The sequence below is a fragment of the Ciona robusta genome, chromosome 7 (genome assembly GCF_009617815.1).
Source record: "Ciona robusta chromosome 7, ASM961781v2".
Lineage (NCBI taxonomy): Eukaryota > Metazoa > Chordata > Ascidiacea > Phlebobranchia > Cionidae > Ciona > Ciona robusta.
The window spans coordinates 3,067,235-3,080,063 of NC_143241.1; the positions used below are offsets into that span (position 1 = coordinate 3,067,235).

General features: G+C 38.1%; 1 protein-coding gene across 8 annotated transcripts; it reads right to left on the bottom strand.

Moving 5' to 3' along the window:
* Nucleotides 1-14: 14 nt before the first annotated feature.
* On the bottom strand, nt 15-11,608 carry LOC149733789 (palladin-like). 8 transcript variants are annotated; one of them, XM_089881746.1, is made up of 18 exons: nt 11,469-11,608; nt 11,006-11,196; nt 10,440-10,556; nt 9,203-9,290; nt 8,348-8,644; nt 8,204-8,272; nt 7,968-8,070; nt 7,586-7,660; nt 6,139-6,264; nt 5,383-5,481; nt 4,869-5,018; nt 3,924-4,024; nt 3,566-3,679; nt 3,017-3,152; nt 2,378-2,585; nt 1,859-2,021; nt 953-1,086; nt 15-571 (listed from the first exon to the last, which is right to left on the bottom strand). In XM_089881746.1, exons 1-18 carry the CDS (start codon nt 11,471-11,473, stop codon nt 420-422), a joined length of 2,328 nt encoding a protein of 775 aa, XP_089737872.1. In that variant the 5' UTR covers nt 11,474-11,608; the 3' UTR covers nt 15-419. The 8 variants fall into 8 exon arrangements, with proteins under 8 accessions (XP_089737872.1, XP_089737871.1, XP_089737873.1 ...); XM_089881745.1 differs by lacking the exon at nt 7,586-7,660 and adding an exon at nt 7,717-7,815; XM_089881747.1 differs by lacking the exon at nt 7,586-7,660.
* Nucleotides 11,609-12,829: the final 1,221 nt, after the last annotated feature.

Genomic DNA, 12,829 nt, shown 5'->3' on the forward strand with positions numbered 1-12,829 from the left:
TATCTAACGGTTCATCTTTTTTTGATCAAAGTTTACTAACGATTAAACATCCCGCCAAAGGCCGCATGCAACAGTGTATGAATACAACACGTTATACATAGCAATATTATTGCAGAGGAATCATGCACATAATACAGTATTGAACATCACACGACTGGCTGTACTGCACAAAAGTTTATTCGCAGAAAGTATTGTAAAGATTTATGCAACCGACAAGTTTTTTTATCTCCAGAACATTTTATAGTAGCAGTAAAGGCGAAATCATGTCACACACGGCACAATCTCATTCCCCCTTTCTGGTGGAGCAGACGTGGCCAGTTATTGTCCAGTATTTTGCGTTCATATTTCTCTTTAGTGTGATTTCCCATGAAGGTCAATGATGAAAATGTTACAAAAACGATATTTCCATTTATAGCCGTTTACAGATCATCTGATTCTGGAAGAATATGATGCGATTGCGCGTCAGGTGTCAGAGCTTCTCTCATGTCAACTCCAGCCACCTTTGCGAGGTTTGCATATCTATGCGGGGTTCGAATCCGATGCTTGCTACTCGGTGCGTCGCATGTAGGCGCTGTAGAGCAATGATTCATGATTATCATAATACTTATATATTTTCGCGTGGTGGGGCAATGAACAAATGCAACTTTTTATCGTTGTATGACGGAGCAACAAGCCGTTATAACACGAATGTTTTCTTGCATACACCTCGTGCCCCCTTACGAGTTATAGAACAAATTTAACCTCTTTTTCCGACTTTAAAGACAGTTTGTACAACCTATTGTGACCATAACCTTCCGGTATGCATATTGTACCAATATTTTTTCTTTCTCAATAGTACCAGTACGGAGCACCGAACCCAGTATCTCCAAGTTACGATGTGGGCGTCTAACTACTGATCAACGACGTCGGATATATTCAAACACACGTAGCAAAATTTAATTTATAAACTTACAGTAAACATCAAGCTTGCAGTTGCAGCTAGATATCCCAGCTTTATTGGTAGCGCTGCATGTGTACCACGCTGCGTCCCTCAGAGAAGTCTGCGAGATCTGAAGACAGACATAACCGGATTCATCCTGGTATAACCTGTTGGTAAAACATGTTATAATAATAATTTTATATTTGTCTCTGCGACTACGGCAGCAAAGATTTAGAAATCTTTTAAACGAAAGGACATGATATAGCGACAGAACAACAGTTGTTAAAACACTTTCAGTTAAAACATATTTAATTTTGATTGGGAGAAAATAAGCGTGGTGGGACACTTTTGGCAAAGGTCTTCAATACACCGCGTTATATAAATTGCAACGATAGCCAATTCATATATAAGGTAATTCAATTGTTAATGGTAAGCGTATTTTAAGAATACAGATTGCTGGTACGCATAGCCATTTATTTTTTAACTAAACAAACCGCTCTGTTATGCTTAGGTGGCAACGTATTTACATATATAGGACTCAGCACGTCCAAACAATATATCAAATCAAGTCGCAGTTAATTAACCCCTAACTGAAGCGTAACAGCGCGATCTGATTGTTAATAAACGGGAATTGCCGCGTAGAACACTCTGTATATTAAGTAGTAGGGTGGGGAAAGATAGGACACCTTTTCGTTCTATTTTCTTTCCTCATTTGGTAGTAAACAAAGAACGTTCAAATAAAATCCGTATCCTTACGATTGCCATGGACCGTTGTTAATTGTTTAAAATACGATCGGGTTATTTAAATATTATGTGCTAAAGGTGTCCCGCCTTCTCCCACCCTACTATAAATTGGCTAACGGTTAGGTCCTACGCAATTACGCTAATAAAAACAAAGGCAGAAATGGCCCATGACTCCAACACACCATCTATACTCACTGTGTCCTGTGGTCATGCATTATTTGATCTGATCCTTTTTTCCAAGTAATGATTGGTCTCGGGGTAGCGACCACCCTCGCCTCCAATCTCACAGGCTCCCCCTCTGCCACGCAATTAGCAGCCAGCCTCTGTACGAACGCTGGTGGTGTCATGAACTCACGGGCTGTGAAAGTTGAATGAATGTAGCTTATTTATCTCATGTGGCGGGGCAATGACAGTTGTCGATAATTGTTGACTTTAAAAGTTTTTCCCCAGGACACATACACAAGCAATGGTATAGCAACGTCGAGCCTCGAACTCGTAACGTCTCCGCTAGAGGCAAGCGCGTTCATCAATATACCGCGGCACCGGAATAAATTAGATACACACTATGTTCCTTTGAAGTTTGACGTTGCTAAATGTCTTTGAAGAAAAAAAAGTTTTAAAAGTCAGTTATAGCGCGTAAGACGTGATTTTTTCGATTTTATAATCCAAATGATACATTTTTAGCAACTATTGCCAGTGATTTAATATAAATACCTGCTACATGTAGTTGTACATTGACAGTGGCACTCCCTGCCTTGTTAGTTGCAACAACCGTGTACTGTCCCTCGTCCATTGGTGAAGCTCGCTCCAGCAACAAGCTATGTACATTATTCTCCCTTACCAATATCTTATGCAAGGAATCTTGTCGCACTGGACGTCCATTGATAAACCATTCAATCTCCGGAAGTGGAAGCCCGGTAACCTTTATCGATGACAGTCATAAAGTTATACGTATGTGGTAACAGTGCACACATGATGCGTGAGACAAAACACCTATGTACGTTATATAAAACTGCCGCTGCCCCGCCAAGCAGGGATAAATCAGTTATATTAGTTTGTTTATTCAAACCAGCACACTGAAACACCTTAGCTAACATAATTTTTAACTCGAAAACCAATGACCTTTGAGTGTGTTAAAAATGTTACAATAAAACAGTGTGATTCAAAGACAATGTTTTCATAAATAGAACAAGGTCTGCCCTCAATATATTAGGAGATGCTACCGAGCCAACAAAAAATCAATCTTCCACCAAGTTACATACGTGATGAAAAGTAATCGCGCACAAGGTATGAAACGGGATGCCTAGTCGTTTACTATATTCGCAATATCACGCCTACATTATGCTTACTTACTTTGACGTCAAACCTGACGAGCTTTCCTTCTTCAACGTTGTTTTCCGCTGCTGGTTTCTGAATAAAGTTGGGTCTGTAGTATTTCTCTATCGGGCTTTCTTCGTCAGCTGCTAGCTGGCCTTTCTCAGGCAGCACCCTGAGTTATTATAACGAGTTACAACCTAAAGTATACAGAAAACTCTCCTATGCTTATTACTCTAATTCTATGGACATTTTGGTCGTTTATACACACGTACTATTAAAGTTTCAATTTCATCTATAAAAATAAGATGTAGAAACTTAGTATATTGGCCTTATTTATTTCTGTGCCCCTAAAATAAGCAGTATATTGTTCATCACGGGCCGGGTGTAGGACAATTTACAAACCAGTGTGCGAGCCGGTCAAAATAAGCTCACGGGCGGACCCAGCCCCAGCAGGCCGTAGGTTGCCGATCTTTGCTCTAAAGTTAAGTCTAGAGCTATTTTAGCAGCTATAATTTTGTTCCGAACAAACACAAACTGTTATTCATAGGTAAATAGCGCATGTTACGTGACATAACACAATCTCACTCTTGCGGTGCAGCGTTTACTGGTATAGGAGGTGACGGCAATTCATGAGGCATCAACTGCCTCGGTGACGTAATGACTGGTGAGGTCACACGGCGTCCATGAGGGCTTGTAGGACTGTGAACGTGAAAAATCAACAAGCAAGTGGTTATGTGTATGGAAATCGCAAAAAAAAACAAGCTAAATGAATTGACTTGTGCACGACATTCTATTTTAAGTGTCCGACGTTTAAATAGTAAGTCGGGATAATAAGTAGTGACTGAAACAGTGAATTTTACATGCAGTGAAATTTAACAATGTGTTGATTTTGGGCTTCAGCACACAAACTCAGTAGTGATCAATTTAAACTCAACGCGTCTACCTTTTTCTCACAACGTTTGAGTTGGGGTGGTTGCCATCATTCGCCACTGATCTGTTCTTCTCAGAGACCATGGCGAGACGACCGGAAGTGCTCACTCGACCCTGCGCCACCACGCGGTTAGTAAAATCAGCAATCAAGCACAGATTTTGATTATTCAGTAAATAAATGCGTTTTAATCAAATCTTTAAAATTTAGTTTTAAAATTTAATTTTATTTCAAGGTGTATTTCCATGCCTTTAGATTTCAAAAGCATGTGTGAAAAATTACCTCTTCTTTGACGTCATCATGGGAATTACCTCAAACCTAAACCCTTTTTCGACGCGAGCATACAAAGAGCATGCATATGCACCCTTTGTAAGTTTTTAAATAACGATAAACAGTTATACAACCTGGTATATTGGTATCGTTTTAAACTACTACAAGTAAATGATAGATCAGGAAATGTGGCGAAGGGTTTTGTAAACTTATCTAGATTTCCACCTCGTATGAATCTATATTAAGCTTCTCCCAGAAAGCAACACAGCTAGATGTACCCAATATTAACAACAATAAGATATGTCTACATGCAACCCACATACAGAGCAATACCAGCAATACCACAGGTATGTCTTACTACTATATTAGTATTATAGTAAGCCATGTTAAAGGCATAGGTATATTATATAATATGGTGGGGGGAGATGGGACACCTTTACCACATAATATCCAAATATCCTGATTGTGTTTTAAACAATTAACAAAGGTCTATTGGAGCCGTAAGGATACGGTTTTATAAATATTTGAATTTTCTTTGTTTACTGCCGAATGTGACGAGAAAATAGATTGATAAATTGTCTTATCTTCCCCACCCTACTATACACCAAAACCATATTTGCCATTCTTACAAAATACTTTAAAGAAATTGTTATTAGACGTAGCTTGCTATATACGAAACAATAGCCTCACCTGTGGATTAGTCGCAAGGGCAGTGTAGTTACCATCATCCTCCATACACAGATGGGGGATGCTTAACTCGTGGCAACCCTGGTCGTCACTACGTTGTATGTAATGTTGTGACCTCTTCGAAATTTGCTTTCCATCTTTGAACCAGAAAACCTGCACGAATATATATTGTGGGATTAGGAACTCTTTTAGCACATAGTATTCAAATATCCCGATCATGTTAAACAATTGAAACGGTCTATGGCAGTTGGGAAGGACACGGTTTTATAATTCCTTGAATGTTATTTGTTTACTAACAAATGGGACGGGAAAATAGAAAGAAAAGGCGTCTTATCTACTCCAACCTTATATATATAGACTGGAATGAGATGAACTATGTTTTCCCCGTTTTTATCGTCCTATGGTAATAAACAAAGATAGTTTTGATATTATGTGCTAACGGCATCCATCTTACCCACAGCACAATACATTTTTGCTGCAGGTAAAAAATAAACACAAACAGTTTTTAACGACTTACCTTCGCTGAGGGAATTGCTGTCACCCGACAACTAAACTTTGTCGACGTTCCATCCATCGCCTTAAAGTTCTTGAGGACGGTGCCAAATATCGGAGGTTTCTGTTTATAAAGGAAAAAAAAACATTAAGATTTTGTATAAACTTGTGCTGTTAAGTTTAGGGTTCACGCAGTTACGAAGCACAGGTGTTCATTATCAGGTTACTGAGTTCAGTTCTGCAGTCAGGTTACGGCTTGTTGAGGATAAATAGCCGCAGTACAATGCATCATTCTATGTTTGACTGAAGTATTTAACGCATTCGGCTGTGGCGAGTTCGGGTTGCAGTAAATATAAAGGTTAAACTATAAAATGGGCCCTTGCCACAGAGGTCTTATTTCGGGATCGTTGTAAGTTTAACCTGTAGGTTAAGGTGAAGTTAAACTTATTGATATTTCTTTGCGCTCTTGAAACATTTTTATTTTCCTCACAAGAAACGAAAAATAGCCTATGTATAGTACTGTGGGGGAAGATGGGCCACATTTAGCACATAATGTTCAAATATTCTGGCCGTGTTAAACAATTAACAACGGTCTATCTATAGGAATTCGAAAGATAAGATTTTAGAATTTTTTGAATGTTTTTTGTTTGCTACCAAACTGGACAAAAATAGAATGAAAAGGTGTCCCATCTTCTCCCACCCTACTATATGACTTAGATTCAATTATATTTGATAATGTATGCAAAGAATTAATCAATTTCTCTGATTCATTAATCCCTACCTGTTGTTCCACTGGTACATCTTCATACATCCCATCTTCCGGGTCCTCCAGTACGGGAGGACTTCTCTCAAGTCGATATTCGATCTCATTCATCAGTCGCTGCTCGAAACTAGAAACCTTGTATTCCTACAAGATGAGAACCAAAAATAAACACACGAGTATAACGTTCAGGCAAAAATTAAACAAAACCGGAGAAGCGGATTGCTATTGCAGTCATGTCAAATTATACAGTAGTTAAACTTGTGTGATTATGACAATGTGCTAGGTTATTTTACATTGTAGGGTATAGGCCAATATAGTTATAAATGCATACAGACATTCGTGGATAGTTCTCATACTATAAATATATATTAGGGTGGAAGAAGAGGGAACACCTTTCCATTCTATTTTATCGTTGAATTGGGTAGTAAACAAAGAACATTCAAAGAATTATGAAACCGTATTCTCATGACCCCTGTAGATCGTTGTTAATTGTTTAAAACACGATCAGGATATTTGGATGTTATGTGCTAAAGGTGTTCCGTCTTACCCCGCAGTACTATATATCTACAAAGTTTAAATAAGAAGCAGGTAGTTTTTTACGTGTTAGCAAAATACATAAACGTACAAATAACATATACAATTAAAATAAGGGTTAGTGGAGAGAAGCAAAATTGTTGAGTAAAGCAAGCAAACAGATCTGCTCGAAGCAAATGAATTAAAGCAAGAAATAAATGAAGTGAATGTTGTTGTAAAAGTCACCATGTATATGGTCCATGGAGCACTAGGTATACGTAGAGGCAGCTATCAATATCTTATTTCGTATGGGGTTTTAAGGAAATATTTGCTATGTTTAAAATAAAAGGGTTTTTAGAGAAATTCGCCGTGTTTGAAATATTAGTGTTTTTAAAGATATATTTGCCGTGTTTGAAATAAAAGTTATTTTATGGTTTCTTGGGTAAATGCAAAAGCGTGTTATGAGGTAATCTGCCAAAGCAGTTTTCTGTCACACATGTAACACACGTTTGTTAATATACATCAGGATAGGGGGAGATAGGACACCCTTAGCACACTATATCCAAATATCCTGATCGTGTTTTGAACAATTAACAATGGTCTATGGGAACCGTGAGAATACGGTTTTATAATTCTTTGAATGTTTTTGGTTTACTATCAAATGGGACGATAAAACAGAATGAAAAGGTGTCCCATCTTTCCCCACTCTACTGTATATAAATGTGTAACACAGTTTTATCTGCATGATATGCGCATTGACCAACAGCCATCCACAGTAAACTAGGTCTTGTTAAACCAGTTACCTTAATTGTGTTATAAAGGGTGAGATTAGGCTACTTGTGTTTTGCTGCCACTCAAAAATTTAATTCGCCATGCTGATATAAATCTAACAGCGATCGGTGCGTTTTATGGGAGCTGTGTGAAGGCGAAGCGTGAGCGGTTGTGAGAATACCTGGGGCTCGATTTCAAGAATCGCGGCCAAGGTTGGGGAATAAAGTATGTAGTCGCCTTGTGTAGTTACTTCATGCTAGAGGAATGACAGAAAGGGAAAGAAGTGAGACACTGGTCTAAACTAACGGGCACCTGTAGTGACGTAATTGGTGACGCAGTCGATGACATCATTGCCTGCCTGTGCTCAATATCACGCTGAATAATTGCAAATTCTCTGCTCGAATGGTTTCTCTAAAAGTCCAATACCAGCTTGATAACAGATACCAGAGAATAATACCAGAATTGCGTATTTCCCATATATATGTTGGTATTACGTTTGTGATTATAAATCCTACACAGTACTTGTATATGTTCTGTTTGTAAAGAAAGGTGAAAGTACTTACTTGCTTAGTTTGCTTGGGTAGTGGGGCGGTAACAGTGTTACTGACTTGTTGGACCAACTGGTCTTTCTCCGCCTTGAAATTATGATTCTCGTCGGCATTGTTGCTATAATGCAATTCAAACGTTAGTGACTTATGGGAAATGAATTTATAATTCAGTTACGGTCGTTAGTGATGACTGGAGTTAGGAAATTAAAATTAGTGGTTAATTAAAAACTGTTTCAGAAACGAGAACTTACTCGTTGTTATATGACGACATGTCGATGGTTTCCAATGGACACGGTGACGTGGTCCGTGACGGTGAAGGACTGAAAATGTAACAATATGCAAATGATTTGAAAATGAGAATGACATTGGTGGTTAGGCTGTGTCTTCATGCTTACCAAGGGGGTGACACTCCAGGAGATGGGGTTCGATTATACGGTTGCAACAATGACGTAACAATAGGCGTTGGTGACGTAGGAGTGACGTTGACGTTCAATGATGCAGTGGAGACTGGTGAGGGTGACCTGACAGGCGTGACGAGCCGCGTTTCTTGTGATGACTTCACGCGATCGTCACCGATGACGTAGATGCGCGGTTTCTGCTTCGGTACTATGCTTAACTTTGAGATTTGAGTCTGTGGTTTATGGGTTGCTTGTGGTGCGACGACTTTGGGTGGTGGGCAGTGAACTGGTGGTCTATTCAAGCAATGAATCGAATGTGAATTATCATACTGAGATGGAACGTAAAACATGCATGTGATGGGAACGAGGTTATGCGACACAGTAGGACAAAATGCAATGAAAAAGTCGATATCAATATGTTATAACAACAGAGGCAGTGACATAGACCTCTGCTTACACAAGCTAACCACATTGTATACTTGGTGTCGTTCGAACGACATTAGACGAAAACATCTTTCATATACAGTGCTGTGAGGTAAGATGGGATACCGTTATCAATTCCTATATATTCTAATTGTGTTTTTTTTTACAATAAATAAACCTTTATGGAGTGGTTAGAATGCAGTTATTTAATTCTCTATTTTTTATTTTCCACAGAATGAGTCAATAAAACAGAATGAAAACATTTCCCATCTTACCCCACCCTACTATATATATTTCACGACTTCCACAGACCGTTGTTTATTGTTTAAAACACGATCAGGGTATTTGGATATTATGTGTTAAAAATGTCCCATCTTCCCCCACCCTACTATACTTATACAAATTGAGACTTATCCGCATAAAACTTACTGCGCTGGAAGAACCTGGGTCGGTCTTGGCTGCAGAAACGATTGCGGTGACGCTGGTGATTTGGTAGCAATCGAATGGTATGCACCACCTGAATATAATCAAATAGTTTGATTCACCATACAGTATAGAATAACACAACTTAGGAGCTGTCTGAAATACACTTTATATAGTTTTCATCGTTTAAATGTGTATGAAACTGGTATAAGTAACATATTTTGTCTAAGCTTAAACGCGCATTCTCTGTTCTGTTGCTACTGTTCTGTATTGTTCCATGCCACCCAGACTGAAATTTGCGGCTGTCTCGCTACCGGATTAAATATGCCGTAAGCAATATAAGCCCTGCCGAGTTTAGGTACAGTAGTGTTTATATGATTAAATGAACGCACAGATGACCGCCAATGCAAATGAATTTCGAATAGTCGGAAATGCGTACTCGTGGTATTAACACTTGTTCTACATTTATATATATACCAGGCACAAAACCCGATTCTGATCTATAAAAGTCACCTTACAGGTACTGTACTTAATTTTGCATAAACAAATTACCTCTCTTTTCTCTGCGCTCAACGAACCGAATTGTATTAGCTGCTTTTACTCGTAAGTACAACTCACAAGAGCTCTTCGCTTGCCTTTCTTCTAACTCGAGTATAATTGACTTTTTTATTTTTGTGATTTCGAGAGCATAGTTTATATGTCAACAGCCGTAAATGGTTCGACTTGAAGTTTGGCCGCTAAACTATGGAACAACAAAACAGTCGCAGACTCCGCTGGCCTTCGACGTTCGCCCATAAAAGGCGCGTGGAATGAGCGTCTGGTGACGTCACTAATTGTCGGAACGTCACGGGTCACGAGGTTGTTGCGCTTGAGTGCGCATTAGGATCGCAAGCAGCGACGGCGACAGAGCTGACGGAATTCCCGTGATTTCCGCATGAAAATATGAATACACTATCCTTGTATAGATATAAGAGACATAACTTCGTATTTTAGGACAATGCACTTTGGTCATATTAACCAATATGTTTCCTTGACTACGTAGTAACGCATTCTAGTATCTCCTGGTGCGCAATATTTGTCTTTTGTCTTAATTATATTTGTCATGCAATATAATCCTAATTAAACTTTCTACAATTACAATTGTAAATCAGTCGACGCCCACTCAACCTACTACTTAAACATTACAATTTAAAAACACTCAATCCAATGACGTCATGCAAATTGAAATGACGTCATCGCTCACCTTTAACAGTGAGGTCACATGACGTCACAGCTTCTCCAGCTTTATTAACAGCCTCGCAAGTAAACTTCCCGCTGTCTTCTGGGAAAGCCTCCCCGATAACAAGAGTTCCAATTTCCCCTGCGTGGAAATAACATTGCTTAAATTACTGGGACAATAAACCTATATACATTGCCGACGTTTAAGAATAAGTTTTGACAAAAAATGCAATTAATTGGTCAGTAGTCTCCTTTCTGCTGTTAAAGTTTAAATATTGACTATCCAATTGCATTTATCTTGTAAAAGGGAGAGAGAGGTAGGACACGTTTTCATACTATTTCCTTGTCCCATTTGATAGTAAACAAAGAACATTCAAAGAATTATAAAAGCGCATTCTCGCCATAGGCCGTTGGTAATTGTTTAAAACACGATCGAATATTTGGGTATTATGTGTTAAAGAGTCCCATCTTCCCCCACCCTACTATGTAAAAATGAAGACAACTTATTTAAATATTCCCCTTCTAAACCAATCAAGTATTCTCTATATGCAGTTGACATAAACAAAGTCGTCTCTCCACTTTCCATCTTACCTCGATGCAAAATTCGAAAATCTGGACAATCATCAATGACGTCACCTTCCCTTCGCCACGTCAGCTTGGGCGGGGGAACCCCCTTGACCCGGCATTCCAACACCAGGCATTCTCCCTGGCTCGTGGAGAGATCCTGCAGAGGCTTATAGAAAGCGGGGGCGACGAAAAAATCTCGCTTTTCTGATTGTTCGCTGAAAGCGGTAAAAATGTGAATTCGGTTGTTTGCTAAAAAGGAATAAAATTGAAAATTTCGTGTTTGCTAAAAAAAGGGAAAATGTGATTTGAATTATATATAGTAACAAAAACTTAACGTCTGAAATGTTTTAAACAAATGGAAGAATAAAACCTTTGTCGAGTGAAAATCGTATTAATGACATACAAGAACCAGTAACTGAAATACATCCAACAAACATATTTAAATTGCTATGTTTTCTTTTTGCCAATAATATATTTAGAATATTACGTCATTCCGTCGTTCCTTCTTTTCTTTATGCAGCCTCACTCTAAATTCAACCCTATCCCTACGTCATATCTGGAATAAAATGTCAAAATAAAATAATTAAGAAATATTCTCTGGGTAGCACCCGCTTAAACAAAGTTTATTTCGAATTCAATTCAATTATTTTCAATCGTTTTGGACTTTAGCTGCGGGTGACCGGTAACAGAAAAATTGAGTGATATCTTTCTGAACTTTAAAGCACTTGTGTTTTCTTTTTTGATCATTATCGTTCGAAACTTGACATTTAGTTGCATGAAGATGGTATCGAATATATGTAAGATATATCATCGATGACATTTGATGTCTGATGCCGAAAATCTGATGTCTGCTTTGTATTTAACAGCCATACGCGCAGTCAAAAATATTGTACAGTGGGGTGGAAGACGGGACACATTTAGCAAATAATATACAAATATCCTAATCGGTACTTGAACAATTAACAACGGTCGATAGAGGAGTTGTGAGAATCCGTTCTGATAATTTATTGAATGTTTTTTTTTTACTATCAAATGGTAACCGAAACAATGAGGTAAAGAGTGTCCCATCTTCCCCCAGCCCACTATATATTATAACGTATTATATCGATATTTTCCAGTATAAAAAATTGGAATTTGTTTCTTTTGTGACTTGAAATTTTGCTAAAATACTGATAATACGAATGTTATATCTGTCTAATACGCATCTCGTCTGTCTTATATGATTTGCATTGCAGAATTGTGTGTTCTTCAAAAAATCTGTATATAACATATATACCAGCAAAACTTTCTGTTTTCGGGTGGATTTTAAACTTGCCTAAGTATTCAAATATTCGCGGTTTGCCCTCATTGCTGTAACAATCTTATGTTACTTCTATGACTTAATATATACATAGGCCTACACTATTTTAATGAATATTTTTGGCCAAAAATATAAAAATTAATCAAAGAACAACGTTTTATGGTTTCGTTCTTTGAACAGTTTTACGAAATCGTCTCAATCCTCGCAAACATTTCTGCACACAAACTTTATTACTAGCATAAACTATCGTCCTGGAAGCGAAAAACTCAAACTAATAGTCGATCAAGACTTGTTCAATTTTTTCTCTATACACCTCACAAAAACGAAGAACATTTGTTACAATTTACACTTCATTTACGTGCGACGGTATAACCTATTTATTCTGCATTACGATGCGAATGGTTTATTTTGGTCTAGAGAATTCTCGACGGGATAACTCTTCTCTCTGCTCTATCTAACGATAATGGATTACTCCCTGTCGCTTTACAACGTTGAATATACGATACTGTCAAACTGCTGTTTTTAAAACTACTTCTGCTAAAAGCCCG

What these genes read in the sequence shown, in the direction of transcription:
- LOC149733789 (XM_089881745.1), bottom strand. An exon ending in ACCCAGGTTCTTCCAGCGCA is followed by an intron (nt 8,645 to 9,202) that starts GTAAGTTTTATG and finishes TTGCTTGAATAG; the next exon opens with ACCACCAGTTCACTGCCCAC. An exon ending in CTGCAAGCTTGATGTTTACT is followed by an intron (nt 572 to 952) that starts GTAAGTTTATAA and finishes ATTGCTCTACAG; the next exon opens with CGCCTACATGCGACGCACCG.